At 40.9% G+C, this 17,073-nt stretch overlaps 4 protein-coding genes and 1 non-coding gene across 5 annotated transcripts; 2 read left to right on the top strand and 3 right to left on the bottom strand.

Annotated features, from left to right (window-relative positions):
- The first annotated feature begins 3,636 nt into the window (after positions 1-3,636).
- H4C6 (H4 clustered histone 6) lies at positions 3,637-4,292 on the top strand. Its single transcript, NM_001374534.1, has one exon. It carries the CDS (start codon positions 3,658-3,660, stop codon positions 3,967-3,969), a length of 312 nt encoding a protein of 103 aa, NP_001361463.1. The 5' UTR covers positions 3,637-3,657; the 3' UTR covers positions 3,970-4,292.
- A 1,113-nt stretch (positions 4,293-5,405) lies between these two features.
- TRNAI-AAU (transfer RNA isoleucine (anticodon AAU)) lies at positions 5,406-5,479 on the bottom strand. The gene has a single exon. It is a non-coding gene; the product is annotated as a tRNA-Ile (tRNA).
- Positions 5,480-9,620: 4,141 nt separating this feature from the next.
- On the bottom strand, positions 9,621-10,001 carry H4C7 (H4 clustered histone 7). The gene has a single exon (NM_001374537.1). The coding sequence runs from the start codon at positions 9,987-9,989 to the stop codon at positions 9,678-9,680; it is 312 nt and encodes a 103-aa protein (NP_001361466.1). The 5' UTR covers positions 9,990-10,001; the 3' UTR covers positions 9,621-9,677.
- Positions 10,002-14,896: 4,895 nt separating this feature from the next.
- H3C8 (H3 clustered histone 8) lies at positions 14,897-15,355 on the bottom strand. Its single transcript, NM_001374536.1, has one exon. The coding sequence runs from the start codon at positions 15,332-15,334 to the stop codon at positions 14,924-14,926; it is 411 nt and encodes a 136-aa protein (NP_001361465.1). The 5' UTR covers positions 15,335-15,355; the 3' UTR covers positions 14,897-14,923.
- Positions 15,356-16,596: 1,241 nt separating this feature from the next.
- H2BC9 (H2B clustered histone 9) lies at positions 16,597-17,073 on the top strand. The gene has a single exon (XM_002697507.6). The coding sequence runs from the start codon at positions 16,645-16,647 to the stop codon at positions 17,023-17,025; it is 381 nt and encodes a 126-aa protein (XP_002697553.1). The 5' UTR covers positions 16,597-16,644; the 3' UTR covers positions 17,026-17,073.

The following is a 17,073-nucleotide window of genomic DNA, read 5'->3' as shown; positions in this document are numbered from 1 at the left end:
ACAAAGGTGACTGTCACAACCTAAATTAATTGGCTGAATATGTTTACCTGAGGAGCTGAACTAACATTTCACACCAAATATGGTTGATTTACTACTCCATCTCTTTGTAACATGCAGAACTAATGGAATTGAATAAATATTAAATTATTAAGCACAAAATTAGTATCTATCAAATAATCAAATACTGAAACTAAGCCTCATGTTTGTCAAATAAACAGGAAAGATATTTTGGTGTTGTGATTTTTTTTCTCATAAATATCCCTACTTTCAAAAATCTAGTTCTTCTGGCCTACATTCAATAGTAACTTGAGAATTTTCTCATATAATTCCAAGACAGGATAATCAGTTTTAAAGATGTCATCTCTCCATACTTAACTAATTACATAGACATCACTTGGTTTGTTTTTCAATAGTTATTGTGGACTGACACTGTCTAAAACTAAACCTCTGGGACTTGAGACCATGTTATATACCAAATACAAATACAGTGTATAAAGAGGGAAGCTTAAAATTTTGGCTATGGAACATTCCAATTTTCCCAGGACAGGTATTTTATGAGTGTCTGGAGAAAAGGGCTACTTGTCATCCTCAATGATATCACTGTCAATAGCAACAGTAACGGTAATATAGGCCCATTTCCTTTTCAAGCACATTGTATAGGCCCTTTTCCTTTTCGGGCCAGAGCCTAATACTATCAGTCCTCAAGATACAGGTAAAATTCAGATGTTTAAAACTTCACTATATTGGTAATCATTGTAGTCATAATATCAGTTGTTGAATATTTGTTGAACTTGTTCTCTAAGTTATATGTACTCAGTTTAAAATAGGTGAAAAGTACTTCCTACAGCAGATGTCACAATTTCTTTCTTATGCAACCACTGTTGGTTCCATGGCTATTTAGGTACCAAATAAGTGAGAAGACATTGGGCTCAGGGCCATTCGCTTCATTGTTTATAGGTCTCGGCCTTTCCTAGAGGACAATAATTGAGACATGCTTTCACCTGAAAAATTCTTCCCCAGATGTTTATAGAATGATGGAGCTGTGCTGCATGTTATTGCTTGAGACCCAAGTACTTACACTCTTAACTGTAGTGTGGACAAGGTTCTTGAAAGCAGGATCATCCCCATGGGACTGTAAATTTGGAAAGTTTCTCCTGTTACTTATAACCCACAAAAAAAAAACTTGTGTTTATTACTTTTGAATCCTAAATCTACATAGAGTCTAAAACAGTGTGTTTTTCTGCTAGACTAAGAATTCAACTATTTTTACCTTATAGTAAAAAATAAGAAAAACTAAAGTGAGACAAGTGATGGACATCTCACAACTTCATGTCCTCTTAATTTTGCTGTCAACACCCCACTCAACCATAGCCAGTGACTGTGAAAGATTTAGGTAGTGTGCACCAGGACAAGCCACGGGGGCTGTATGTAAGCATTCTAAAATTCATTAACTTTCAAAAATTTAAGAAAAAAAGTGACTATGTTCACTAAATATCAAAAAGGCCAAATTAAAAATAAGAGCTATATAACAAATAGAGCATTGTGTTATAATCATGTGCTCAGAAAGGTAATGAGAAGTCACATCCATTTTAATTTTCTGTCAGATGATCTCACCTGAGGACATGCTTCTGCTTGAAACTCCCCTCCAAGCATAACTATATATTATTAATTTAATTTCCTAAAACAAAATTACTACACTCAAATTTCCAATTTCTTTCTTTAAATGTCCTTCTATCTGTAATATTGGGTACATCTAGAAGTTAACTAATTTCTATTATACTTCAAAAATATGCCAATCCTCAGTTCCAGCCGCAAGTCTCATTCTCATATATTTACCACACTCCATTTCTCAGGCTGGGGTAGAAGTTCTCCAGAAGAAATTTTCTATCAAAATACAGCCTAAACCAACCTACTACAATGATAGAAGTGTTTGTATCTGCACAATCACTACACTTACCTGTGGTTATTGAGCACCTATTAAATAGTAGTTAGTGACTGAAGAAATTATTTCTTTAATTTGATTTCATTTTCACTAATTTAAATTTAAATAAGTACAGGTGGCTAGTGGCTAATGTAGGAAAGCACAGCTCTAAAACAACTCTCTCAAACCGGCCAAGTGGTTGGAGCAAACTACCCACTTGGCGATATTATTTAAAATGCTGTATCAATTCAGTAGACTTGGGGTTAGTCCTGAAATTCTCTAAGTCTAAGCTCCTGAGCCTGCCTACTCAATCGTTCATGTCTGACTCTTTGCAACATCATGTACTGCAGCCCGCCAGGGTCCTCTGTCCTTGGGATTTCCCAAGGCAAGAATACTGCACTGGGTTGCCATTTCCTACTCCAGCAGATCTTTCTGACTCAGGATCAAATCTGTGTCTCCTGCAACTACTTCACTGTTCGTACACGGGTACTTGGAATATAATAGACCCTGAATTGTTGAATGGATGAATCAATGATTCTTGTTTAGTGTCTGTCTCAAAAAGGACAGCATGGGAGAACAAATTGTCTAAATCCACCGGTAAGCACACCTGAAATAAATTTCAAAAGTTTGTGACTCAGGAAATAATAATCCTCTAACTGCCTATACGGTAAACACCAGCAAAGAAGGGAGTTTTTTCTTAATGACCTCTGTAGTTACATAGAAGGCATTCAATGTGAATATGTGGAATGTGAGTAAATATTGGCATTTGCCTAGTAAACTTATCAATACCTATCATCGGTGTGTAGAACTTCAGTTATCCTTTAACATGAACAGCATTTCAGTCAATAATTTTTTAAATGCGGTTAATTTGCAAATTCTTATTCAGTGGCAACCCACTGCAGTATTCTTACAAGGGAAATCCCATGGAGAGGAGCCTGGAGGGCTACAATCCATGGGGTCGAAAGAGTTGGACATGACTTAGTCACTAACCCACCACCACAATTCATCATGCTGTATCTTCAATACTTCACTGACATAGATTCATGGTAGGTTGCAAAGACATTAGACCCCAGGATCAGAAAGCATCAGTTCTAACCCCAACAATGCTACTTATTAGAACAGAATTAGGTCTTCAAGCCTGGGATTCTTCATGTTCACAATGTAAATCGTGCTTTTCCAGAATACAGTGGAAATTCAGTTAACTTTATCTCCCCTTCCTGAAGTTCCCGCTTTATCAGGAATGTTGAAACGATGTGTATCTACAGCTTTGCCAGACGGAAACGTTGACGATCAGCCAAATTTGATAAATATTGCTAGGGAATTTAAGAAATACATTTTTAAAAGTATCTTCATATTTACAATTAGTTTTATTCTGCTTTCTGTCCCTTTTAATAGACAGATGTGGCAGAACAGCCTCCTTTTATTAAATAATAAAAATGGTGAGGAAACTTGTACAATATTAATTGAAAAAACTCACAGGGACATGTCTAGAGACCAGAAAACCAGCGTCTCTGGACCCCAGCCAGGAAACAGAAGAGTCAGACACCCAATAGCATTTCCACGCCCCCTTCCCTTCTTGGCAATACCAAACACCCAGTAAGATAGGGAAGAGGAGGGGGCAGAAGTCTAGTTCCCGCCCTCGCTGTTTCAGTTTCCTAAAAGGTCCGCAAAACTGATATATAAAGGGCTGCAGCTGGATCTCGGGTACTGGAAAAGAGCAATAGTTGCTTTTCATCATGTCTGGTAGAGGTAAAGGAGGAAAAGGGCTTGGAAAAGGAGGCGCTAAACGCCATCGTAAAGTTTTGCGAGACAATATCCAAGGTATTACCAAACCTGCTATTCGGCGCCTGGCTCGTCGTGGTGGTGTGAAGCGCATTTCTGGGCTCATCTATGAGGAGACCCGCGGGGTGCTGAAGGTGTTCTTGGAGAACGTGATCCGGGACGCAGTCACCTACACCGAGCACGCCAAGCGCAAGACTGTTACCGCTATGGACGTGGTCTACGCGCTCAAGCGCCAGGGGCGCACCCTTTATGGCTTCGGCGGCTAAGTTGCCAAGTAGTTACGAAGCTTCTGCTTATTAAACAACGGCCCTTTTCAGGGCCACCCACTTGGTCATAAGAAGGGCTGTTACTTTTTTAAGTGAGTAAGCTAGAGGTATTACGCCTGATATCTAATGGCAATAGAAAGTTCGCGGTTTTAACTGCAAGCTAGTCATTGTTCGTCTTTAACTTTTTTTTTCAAGTTTGACGTCTCAAGATGGCGGTTCTCAGACGTGTTAATAGAACAAGGCCGAAGAAAATCTCGGGCAGTGGGACTGCTATTTTTTTTTTCTCAATCGGAGTGGATTGTAGCTGGAAGTGTAGTTTTCAATGTGTTTGAATTCATCTTATTTCACAAACGTTAGATTTGCTAGAATGTTCCACCGACCTAGCTCCTAGTGTCCTGTAGAGGGCACCTGAGACTGAAACAGCCTCCCTCCTACAGGAAACATTACAGATAGCCGTAGACAGATTGATCCATAGCTAATAAAGCCGGGTGGGAGGAACACTTAAAAATTGTCTTACCCAGTGCAGTCTTGAAGGACCCGTTGTAAATGTAGCGTGACTAAGAGGTCATCAGTCATCTTAACACTTTATTTCCAAAATATTGATAACGTGGCTTAAATTCCTGTGTTAGGTCAACCTATGGCCTCCCCACCTCATCTGACTAATCCTTACCGCTCCATTTTCCACTAGGCAGAAAAGATTGTCTTCAGACCTCCCTGCCACCTGCGTTCTAAGTCTTTCACTCCCTGAGAACTCGTATCTATATCAGTGGAAACACTGGTGTGGGTGAACACATCCAGGGACAGTTTCATTCTGTGCTTGTTTTCTCAAGATAGATATTAATGGAGCCCACTTCCACTATCAATAACTATCAATAACTTAATTGTACAACGAATTACTTGGTCATCCTTATTTAACAATAGTGATGTCCCAGCTTAAGATTTTAATATTCCTCTTTCCTGTGTATGTTTTAGTGTCTGTCACTTACTAGATCCTTCCCGTTTATGAAATCTCCAAGGCTTGGATAATCTGGAGTCACTGTCTGCTTATCATATGTCGTGGCTCCTCTAGCCCGTGGGATTTTCTAGGCAAGAAGCAAGAATACTGGAGTGAGTTGCCATTTCTTTCTCTAGCGGATCTTCCGGACCCAAGGATCGAACTGGGGTCGCCAGCAACTCCTGCCTTGTCAGGCAGATTGTTTTACACCGAGCCACGTGGGAAGTCCAAGGGAGGCGGGGAGGACGCCAAAGGATGAGCTAAATAGCATTCTCCGGGACACAGTGGTGGTCAGAGAAGCCTGGAGTCCTACGGTCCGAGAGGTAGCAAAGAGTAGGACACGACAACAACGGGACTCTACCCACTATTCCCAGGTCTGTGTAGGTTTAAGAGGCAAATTTCCTCAGAAAATAGTTGTGGACCTCCTGGGTACCAAAGGAAGTGGCCCGTACGGGGATCGAACCCGCGACCTTGGCGTTATTAGCACCACGCTCTAACCAACTGAGCTAACCGGCCCTGCTCTTTTCTTCAGAGAAGAATATCCTTCCCATAGTTTCCAGAGACCTTTGAATGGGCAAATCTAAAACTATATTTCTAATCTCGTTACATGAGACTTCGTTTATTACTCCTGACTTCATAACCTTCTCACAGTGTTCCGTTGTTCCTTTCTTCCTCACCAAGATCCTATGTTCTCCGTGATGTTTCTCGGTTTGCTTCTTTGGCTCCTATTCCTGGTTTGTGATTCGTCCCAAACAACAAACTCTTGTTCTCCATTATCAATTTGTAAACCCTCCTTGAGCTATCTCTTCCAGAATGTGCCATAAATGGTAAGACACCAAAAAAAACAAACAAAAAATGGTAAGACACATGGCACCCCAAAAAGAATTTAATAACAACTATAACTTAGACTATGCTACCCCAAAATACGCCACTATGGCATAAAAATTATTTTCAGCAAAGGAACTTGAAGAACAGCTGATGTAAGAATGGGGTCTGACTTCCCTTTTTCTTCCCCAAAGCAGATAATTATTCCATATGAAAGGTGCCATCCCTTTACCAGGAAAAAATAAACAATCTTGTCACCAAAAAATGGGGAGTCCAAGATAAGAGAAATCTGTACAAACAGACCTTGTTAAAATAATCCTACTCCTGATGGCTTGGGTGGTTACGGCCGTGGTGGTGGAGGCAGTGGCGGTTATTATGGGCAAGGTGGCATGAGTGGAGGTGGATGGCGTGGGATGTACTAAAAGCATAACCACACATACAAAAGTCCTGACAACAGCATCTGGTCTACTAGACTTTCTCACAGAATTACTTTCTTTTGTATTTTAAGAACTTTATAATGACTGAAGGAATGTGTTTTCAAAATATTATTTGGTAAAGCAACAGATTGTGATGGGAAAATCTGTTTTCTGTAGGTTTTATTTGTTGCATACTTTGACTTAAAAAAATAAATTTTTATATTCAAACCACCGATGTTGATACTTTTTATATAATTACTCCTGAGGATGTGCTGCTTTCATAAGATTTGGGTTGATGTATTTTACTATTAGCTCTACACGAAGTAGTTTAATCTTAAGAGGACAATGGTTCACCTCTGCATAAACTACAAGTCTTAATAAGTGACATCTGGAATAGAGCTTGGAGAATAATTAGTGTTACTCTTTAATTTCTCCTGGACAACACTGTAAATATAAAACCTAAAGATGAGTTTAGGTAACTTCAGGAGTATAAATTGGCTAATTCTATATTTTCAGACATTTATCTGGCATAGCTCTGAAATGTTAAAAATCCAGGAGGTATCTGGACTTAATGTATATTCATAATTGTGTTACCTGCAGATGGAAGTGTTGGAAGTTTAGATTCTAGCTCTAGACTTTAGAAGAGATCCCCTCAGCACTTGACTGAAGTACCAAAAAAATGTTTCCCAAAAGTGATAGTTGTAAGTTCTCAAAATGTCTTAGATTAGGTTAAGGTTCTCGGTGACAAGAGATTCACTACAAGTACAAAGGTATTTACCGTGGAGTATAATTCTCACAGGTGTATTCCGTTTCCAGCCAAATAGTTAAAGCATATGGCTTTTAAAATAACTGTATAGATGACTACTTTTTAAAAATGTAAGACACAAGTCCGTGTCTTGAGAGTGTTGAGATTGGATTCTGCATCTAATTTGTTTCGAGTTTTAGAGCCATTGTATTTAATAATTTTATGTAGCAAGGAAAAAAGGTGCTTTATTTTTAATCCCTTTGATCAATATGGCTTTTCTTCCAAATTGGCTAATGGATCAAAATGAAACCTGTCAATGTGAATTCAGTTATTGAACTTGTTACTTGTTTTTGCTAGAAATGTTATTAATGTAATAAATATCAGTATGGGAGATGAAAAAAAAAATAAATAATCCTTATCTTCCTTTAGTCTCCTCATGTATGTTAGTTGCTATTTCACAATTACTACTCTTTGTTCAAACTAAACATTTAGGCCTAACTGCTTTTTAGATCATCATTTTCCTGTGAAGACACATATAAAAAGATTAAATAAAATTTGCATTCTTTTCTGCTATTGATCTGTCTTATGTCAACTAAATTTTCAAGCCTGGCTAGAAACCCTAAAAGGGTAGAGGAAAGTTTAGCTCCTCCTACAAAGCTTTCCAATCCCTACCATGGCCTGAGAGGTCTCTCTACCTGCATTATTCCCATTCTATGATCACTATCTCCCACAGCAGATTTCATTATCCCCTACAGGAGGAGAGATTCCAAGTCTGGAGAGCGTAACTTTTATTCCAGGCCTGATTGAGCCACCAAGAGGAGCAGAGAGCTAGCCTCTCTCTCTCTCCCCACTGCCACCCACCTCTTCCTCCTCCACCTCCTCCTCCTGCTCTCCTTCTTCCTCTTCTCCTTTCTATTCTTCTTCTTCTTCACTTTTTGTCAGAAACTGTAGAGTCTGAGATCTTACCCTACTTAGGAGATAATAAAATAACATGTAACTTTTTCATGACTGCTGGTTGTAGACACAACACCTAGATCAGACACAAAAGGCTTTATTATTCACAGCACAGCAGCAACAAGGTTGCATTGGTTCACCTTGCCCACCAAGTCCCACAAGGGCAACCTGGAGGGGCCCAGGTGGATGCTGCATGCACAGTGGGTTTGCATCACTACCACGGGACAGCTTGGGGGACTGGTGGCTTAAAGTGAGTGTGGCAAGCAAACCTGCTCTTTGTCTGGGGGGCAACCACTACCCTATTCTTTAAGGTCCCTCAACCCTGATGAGTAGCATTCTTGACACACCCTGTAAGAACAGGCAGGAACTCTCAGGGCAGATTGCCTCTTCCAACGCTGTGTTCAAAAAACTAACACTGAATATATTCAAGCAGGGACACTGATGGTGAGAAATTTTATTGTTAGAGCCATTTGCAGGCAAAGTAGCTATGAGGGTGTGAGGAAGAAGGTCATTTGGGAGATGGGCCCAGAAGGAGTAGCAAGTGTTAGGCTGAGGAAAGAGCAGAGAGTGGAGAGGAGGCAGGGGATTCACTGTTATTAAAGAGTGCTCAGTTCTGCAAAGGATACTAAGTATATGTTGGACTCAGAGACTAGAGACAAATGTGTTCTAAACACAGAGGATAGGATTGAAGGACAAAACAGGCACCACACACTCATGAGGCACATAAAGAACTCGGCATCTATGAGGCATCTCATATTTAAGAAACCTTGTCGGCCAATCACTTACCCCCTACCCATGGTATGCAGATAAAACCCATTGGTGAGTGACAACTATAGACCAAGCAAAACTTCCCATGTGATCAGACCCAGGTACCTTGGACCTACTCAGTCCTCTTGTTCAACTTAACTCTGATCCTCAGAAGCCCATCATCACACAGGAAGGCTAATGAGGCAAAACAAAAGATGTATGAACATTGTGCTAGAACAAGATTCATATAGCAGGACCTCCCACTTGTTTGTCTTATCCTGAGGATGGTGTGCAACCCCATCTCTTTACCTGTGCTTTTTGCAACATTGATTCAAAACCCTAAAACATTTTAATGACCTCTGGGAGAGTTGTGTGGTGCACTTGAAGGTGAAACTGCCACCATAAAATTGCCATTTTGGCATGACTTATTTGGGCTAAAAGCCTTGAAAAACAGGTGCAAATGGGCACTCCTACCTCTCGTTTTTGTCCTAAACTCACAGAATCAAACTCCAATGTACTAGAGGAAAAATAGGATCCTTATGACCAGAGATAAACTTTAAGCAGAGAAAACTGCATTGTTAAATTAACCCTCTTTTTTCTACCATTAACTACTCTAAAAGTCCCTTTAGTTTGTCATTTTCATTAGTGTAATTTAATATAGAAATAACATAACAGCTGCCATCTATGGTGTCTGAAAAGAGCCCCAAATTTTCTCTACTCAAAGGACCCAGGAACCTTCACTTACCAGTTGGAGGGCCATTATTTAGCCACTACACTGTTGGCCCCCAGTTAAGGAATTTCTAGAAAATACAGAAGAAATTAAGGTAGTAGTACCCAACACGCTAGGAAATACATTAAGAATTAAGGTAGTACCCAACATGCTAGGGATGAAAGGCCAAAGTATTTACCAACTGTATTGTATCAAGCTAACTTACAGAGCATCCAAGTGCAAGCTCTTTCATAGAAAAAGTAGGTGGCCCTGAAAAGGGCCTTTAACTTTGCTACAAGAACCTTACAAAGCTCAAGCTTAACCACCAAATCCATAGAGAGTGCGGCCCTGACGCTTGAGCGCGTACACCACATCCATGGCGGTGACAGTCTTGCGCTTGGCGTGCTCGGTGTAGGTGACCGCGTCCCGGATCACGTTCTCCAAAAACACCTTCAGCACCCCACGGGTTTCCTCGTAGATAAGACCGGAGATCCGCTTGACTCCTCCACGGCGGGCCAGGCGACGGATAGCCGGCTTTGTGATGCCCTGAATGTTGTCACGCAAAACCTTACGGTGACGCTTAGCGCCCCCCTTTCCAAGGCCTTTTCCGCCCTTGCCGCGTCCAGACATATTACCTAAATGCTGAGCACTAATGCCGAATATGCCTAATGCAAGGCCCTGCCGCCTCTTATGTAGCGATAGCGCGGACCTTTGTGAAAACTGGACGATCAGAAAGGCGGGAAACTGCACTGAGTTCCCCGCCCCTTCTAAAATCTAAAGTGAAACAGGCTAGGGAGATTTACTAGTATTTAGAGGCTCATAGGTAAAGAATCCGTCTGCAGTGCGGGAGACGAGGGTTGGGTCGGTTGGAAAGATCCCCTGGAGAAGGAAATGACAACCCATTCCAGTATTCTTGCCTGCGAAATCCCATAGATAGAGGAGCCTGGCGAGCTACAGTTTATAAAGGGGCAAACAGTCCGACAAGACTGACCACACACATACTCTATTAATCTATCTGAATCTTAGTAGCTTTCTTCGTACAATATGATAAATGCTATTAATAACTGAGTTACTGTAAACAAAATAGCATCTAGTTCGGGGACAATAAATTCCTGGAATCTGTTACTGAAAGCAAAGTATGATAGCTAACACACATTTAAAGATTTCAAAACTTTCTAATATAATACTAGTCTCTACAGTGTGCTTTAATTTATACAAATTGAGCATATACATTTAATCAGTGAAGGATTGCAAAGGAAAAGAATGTAAATTGTCAGGGGCTAATAAAATGTTCTTGTATAGAGTGGAAGGGTGATTGTCCTTTCCTGTAGTTGGTGCATGGAATTCAAGCAAAGATATCATAAACTCCAGTGGTGGGCAAAGAAATTTACACAAGTGCCAGAAATAAAAATGTGATCTTCCCTAGGTTTTTATATTATTTAAAAAGAAATTCTTTTTGGTGAACACATGGGAGCACTAAGATTTAAATGATGCCCTTAAAATAAATAGAATGTTCAAAAGAGCTTTTTTAAAATTCACACTTATGATATACCAAGCACACTGTCCTAAAGAGTATAGATTAGCTCAGCCAAGTGCTCCATCAGAAAATTTGAGATTATGAATGTCAAATTTCAGAACAATTTATTTTGAGGTAGCAGCACCAACAGCTAAAAAAATCACACACCAGCATAAATGAACCAAATTTCAATTCAGTGGACATATCATCACTAAAACAGGCAGAAGAAAGGAAAACATTGCTGTTTAAGAAAAACAAAACAAACACATCCAAAAAAGAACATTAATTTGTTAAACAAGCCTTGAAATCCACAGGAATACACAATAGCAACTCATAAAGAATTCTCACAGCTTTTTTTAACATTGTCAAATAAAATATACATTTTGAAATAACAAAATTCACAAAAATTTGCTACAATAGTATCTAGAGTTCCTCTAGCCAATTTTCCCCTAATTGTGACATCTTATATAGCTATATCATAATATCAAAGGCGGTAATTGACACTGGCAAAGTACTGTTAACTAGCATACAGGCCTTATTCAGTTCTCACAGATTTTCATATTGCCCCCATGTGTGTGTCTGTGTCTGTCTGTGTGTTTGTATGTGTAGTCTTATGCCATTTTAAAACATGCATCAGTTCATGTAACTATCACCTCAACATTGACACAAAACTATTTTACTATTATCAAGGAACTCTTCAATGTTAATGTTTTATAGTTACATCCACCCACATCTTCCCTGTCTTGGGGCAATCACTAATCTGTTACTCATCTCAGTATCATCACTTTGAGAATGTTATATAAAGGGAATAATAAAATATATAACTTTTTAAGATTGGCTTTTTTACTAAGCATTACCCATGTAGACAGTTACATGTATTAATGTCAATAGCTTCACATTTTATTGCTGAGTAGGATGCCATTGTATGGGTGTCTAAGAATTAATACAACCATTGACCAGTTGAAAGTTACGAACTTGTTTCTAATTTGTAAATGAAGATGTTATGAACAGTTTTATTTTTCCCCAGCCACCCCCACACCATTTGGTTTGCTTTTAGTATCTCCTGCATGCCACCTGAAAATTACATATTTTTTAAATGGCAGATATGCTGCTATGATGACTGGGAGGCTAACAGGCCTTTCAGTCATCACACAGAAATCACACAGCATTGTCATTATCTCTTGAAAATGTGTTTCAAGATTCAAAAACATTGCACTGAGCTATTCCAGCTGTTTCTGAAATCTGACTTCTGGTTTCTATAGCTGAGGATTTGCTCCACAACAGTCTGTAATGTTTATTAATTAAACTATTGGTGTCCGGATCCTTTGGTTCCTGCCAGGGGACTAATGTTTTCGCTTCTATGCAGAACTATTCACTTAGGGCCTCGAGACCCTCCAGTGTTGCTTAATCTCCCCAGGCTAGGAGTAAACCCAGCAATAAGGCTGAGAGTTCCCATTGCTAATGTCTATAAAACCTGACAGAATCCAGAAATCTTGCATTGCTCCATGGTTTATCCTAGGATTCTACCTTTGTTGGAAGAAAGTTGGGAGCTGTTGTCTCATTGGCTCTTTCCCTGAGGATTAATAATAAATGATGACTGCAAACTCTGCCTTAGTGACTACATCATGTTTTTCTTGCAAAGTGCAGACACATTCTGCACAATCTGAGTTTTCAGTAACTTGCTGCAACAAGCTCTAAATTCCTGGAGTGTTGAACATACTTATTAGTCTGGGCCCCAGATTTGGTGAATTTATGCTCTTCCCATCTGCTAACTGCTGGTGGTGCTGCTGGAAACTGAATTCTGGAAATCCCACGGAACCAATGTTTTGGATACCAGATCTCTATTTTTAGTACAGAAAGGATGACTACATTTACCAAATGATGTATTGTTCAGCACAAAAACAAATGGATTAGCAGCAAACTGGTCTCCAGTAGTACTCAGCATGGGTCCTAAAATATCAGTGTGTGTGCATGCCACTTTCTGGCTGCTCAAGGACCAATGCTTTTTATCTTATACTACATCATCCCTGGACTTCCTGTCTCAGGGACAGGAAAATTTCAATTATTTGGCCTGATCTAATAATTAAATTACTACAAACAAAGCTAGTGAAGGTGGTGGATTTCCAGCTGAGCTATTTAAAATCCTAAAAGATGATGCTGTTAAAGTGCTGCACTCAATATGCCAGCAAATTTGGAAAATTTAGCAGTGGTCACAGGGCTGGAAAAAGTCAGTTTTTATTCTAATACCAAAGAAAGGCAATGCCAAAGAATGTTCAAATTACCATGCAATTTCGCTCATTGGCAAGCTAGCAAGTTAACGCTAAAAATCATTCAAGCTAAGCTTCATAAACACGTGAACCAAGAACTTCCATATGTACAAGATGGATTTAGAAAAGGCAGAGGAAACAGAGATCAAACTGCCCACACCCATTGGATCACAGAAAAAGAAGAAAAATCCCAAAGAAAATACCTACTTCTGCTTCATTGACTTCGATAAACCCTTTTTGTCTATTACAACAAACTGTGGAAAATTCTTAAAGAGATGGCAATACCAGACCACCTTACCTGTCTTCTGAGAAACCTGTATGCAGGACAAGAAGCAACCTGACCAAGACTGGTTCAAAACTGGGAAAGGAGTATGTCAAGGCTGTATATTGCCACCCTGCTTATCTAACTTCTATGCAGAGTATATCATGTGAAATGCCAGGCTGAATGAAACACAAGCTGGAATCAAGATTGCTGGAAGAAAAGTCAACCTCAGATATGCAGATGATACCACTGCAATGGCAGAAATCGAAGAGGAACTAAAGAGCCTCTTGATGAGGGTAAAAGAGGAAAGTGAAGAAGTAGATTTAAAAGTCAACATTCAAAAAGCTAAGATCATGGCATCCAGTTCGAGCACTTCAAGGGAAATAGATGGGGAAACAACGACAGACTTTATTTTCTTGGGCTGGAAAATCACTGCCAACACTGATTGCAACCATGAAATTATAAGATGCTTACTCCATGGAAAAAAAACTATGACAAACCTAAACAACTTATTCAGAAGCAGAGACACAACTTTGCCAACAAAGGTCCGTACAGTCAAAACTATGGTTTTTCCAGCAGTCATGTACAGATGTAAGAGTTGGACCATAAAGAAGGCTGAGCACCTAAGAGTCAATACTTTTGCACTGAGGTGCCGGAGAAGACTCAAGAGTCCCTTCAACAGCAAGATTAAACCAGTCAATCCTATAGGAAATCAGTCCTGAAAATTCATTGGAAGGACTGTCACTGAAGCTGAAGCTCCAATACTTCAGCCACCTGATGTGAAGAACTGACTCACTGGAAAAGGCCCTGATGCAGGAAAGACTGAGGACAGGACAAAAGGATGAGATGGTTGGGTGGCATCACTGACTCAATGGACATGAGTTTCAGCAAACTCTGTGAGATAGTGAAGGATAGGGAAGCCTGGAGTGATGCATTTGATGGGATTGCAGAGTCGGACATGATAGGGACTGAAAAATACAACTAAACTAAGATGACAGATAAGGGGCGGGGAGGGGGGGGGGTGGTAATTTACACAGGAAAGTCACTTAGAAGACCCAAGAAGTAACCAAAGCAGGTTGTATACACACACACACATATATATACATATATGATTTGTACTTGAAGAATTGTTTGCTTATATAACTTTCTTAGCATTTACTTCTCATAATGCATCCTATTATACTGGTGTAAGAATATCTTCACACTACTTGCTGCTTTTAGAGGAAGAAGACCACTATTTTCAGGGTTTAAGGGGATCGCATCACTTTTTTTGCTGTTAACTTTTCAGATTGCAATGGAAGTTTCAGGTGTCAATGCCCTGATTTTTACATGGAAAACAGATTGCACGTCAACTGTTTTCCTAGGATTGGTACATGGAACACGGAGTTATGCTGTTCCATTGTTTTGTTAGAGGGTTTTTTGGAGATGATCTACTTTGTGATACAGTTCTTCCAAGTGAAGTTGTAGGTGGCTCTGAAAAGAGCCTTTGGGTTTGGTATTAGCACTTGGTGTCGACAATTTATGCCCTCTCCCCGCGGATGCGGCGGGCAAGCTGGATGTCCTTGGGCATGATGGTGACGCGCTTGGCGTGGATGGCACAAAGGTTGGTGTCCTCGAAGAGCCCCACCAGGTAGGCCTCGCACGCCTCCTGCAGCGCCATCACCGCCGAGCTCTGGAAGCGCAGGTCGGTCTTGAAGTCCTGCGCGATCTCGCGCACCAGCCGCTGGAACGGCAGCTTGCGGATCAGCAGCTCCGTGGACTTCTGGTAACGGCGGATCTCTCTCAGGGCCACCGTGCCGGGGCGGTAGCGGTGCGGCTTCTTCACACCGCCGGTGGCCGGGGCGCTCTTGCGGGCCGCCTTGGTGGCCAGCTGCTTACGCGGCGCCTTACCGCCGGTGGACTTGCGGGCAGTCTGCTTAGTACGAGCCATCACGACGAATCCGAAAAACTGTTGCAACTCAAGCCCGGCTCTTCTTGCTCCTATTTATAAAGGCGAAGTCATCCTGATTGGTCCGAATCTTCAAATTTCGCGCGGTGAAAGAAGGAACTGGATAAGCCTTGTGATTGGCTACCAGTTCTCACTTTGGAAAACCTTGATCTTTTGATGTTTTTTCTCTGTAAATTCTCCATCTATTCACCCTGTATTTTATGTGCTTTATATTTACCTTAATTGGTTTTAATCCCTTTGTTCGAGATTAAGTTTGGGAAGAGACAAAAAAGAAAGTCCCACAGATCCGCGCCCTTTCAAAAACTCCATTTCTGAAAGTTATTGATCGAGTCCAGCTTCGTCATTTATCAGAGGTTCTAATTTTGAATAAATGTTTTATTTTTGCAATGCAAGTATCGTATTACAGAATTTCCAACCTTTCAACAAACATTGCCATCACTTTCAGACACTCTGTTCCTAGGAAACACGAAAATACTACCGCTGTTGAAATGTGACGATGCTGCTGCTGCTGCTGCTGCTAAGTAGGTTCAGTCGTGTCCGACTCTGAGCGACCCCACAGACGGCTGCCCACTAGGCTTCCCCGTCCCTGGGATTCTCCAGGCAAGAATACTGGAGTGGGTTGCCATTTCCTTCTCCAACGCATGCAAGTGAAAAGTGAAAGTGAAGTTGCTCAGTCTTGTCCGACTCCTAGCTACCCCATGGACTGCAGCCTACCAGGCTCCTCCGCCGTGGGATTTTCCAGGCAAGAATACTGAAGTGGGTTGCCATTGCCTTCTCCGACGATGCTGAATCTTGGTAAATCTTAAATGTTTGATCAAGCCAAACTGGAAATGCCAGTGGCTTAATTCTTAAAACATTTCAGCATTTAGCAAAATTTTATGTTCTCTTTTCTACAATTACTAACTCGGTAACTTAATTTTGGCCGAAAACTAGAATCATAAATTTATATTGGGCTTTCGTCTCTTTAGGTCCACATCGAGGACGAAACAAGCCCCACAAGTAGATATTTATGTTCAAAACATTAATCCTTTACAGTTTTGAAAACGGAAACTTTTTTTCTTACCTAGTGGCTGAGGATATCCAGGGTTCCTTCCAGTTAAACAGCCAATCAAGAAATAGGATCGAAATCGCCTTATTTGCATACAACATTTCTACTGGCTGACTTGATCCAATCAGCGATTGCGATAGATCAAGCATCTATTTGCATAGAAGCCCTACAAAAATAGGCCGGCACTATAAACCGCATTATTCAGTTTTCTCTGTCAGTTTATTTTGTCTGTCATTCTTCTATCATGCCTGAGCCCGCTAAATCTGCTCCTGCTCCGAAGAAGGGCTCTAAGAAGGCGGTGACCAAGGCACAGAAGAAGGATGGGAAGAAGCGCAAGCGCAGCCGCAAGGAGAGCTACTCCGTGTACGTGTACAAGGTGCTGAAGCAGGTCCACCCGGACACTGGCATCTCGTCCAAAGCCATGGGCATCATGAACTCCTTCGTCAACGATATTTTTGAGCGTATCGCAGGCGAGGCATCGCGCCTGGCGCATTACAACAAGCGCTCAACCATCACATCCAGGGAGATCCAGACCGCCGTGCGCCTTCTGTTGCCTGGGGAGCTGGCCAAGCATGCCGTGTCTGAGGGCACCAAGGCTGTCACCAAATACACCAGTTCCAAGTAAATGTTTTTAGGAGCTGTCAAACCCAAAGGCTCTTTTCAGAGCCACTCA

This window comes from Bos taurus, chromosome 23 (genome assembly GCF_002263795.3).
Source record: "Bos taurus isolate L1 Dominette 01449 registration number 42190680 breed Hereford chromosome 23, ARS-UCD2.0, whole genome shotgun sequence".
NCBI classification, from domain to species: domain Eukaryota; kingdom Metazoa; phylum Chordata; class Mammalia; order Artiodactyla; family Bovidae; genus Bos; species Bos taurus.
This window is presented reverse-complemented; position numbering and strand designations above follow the sequence as displayed.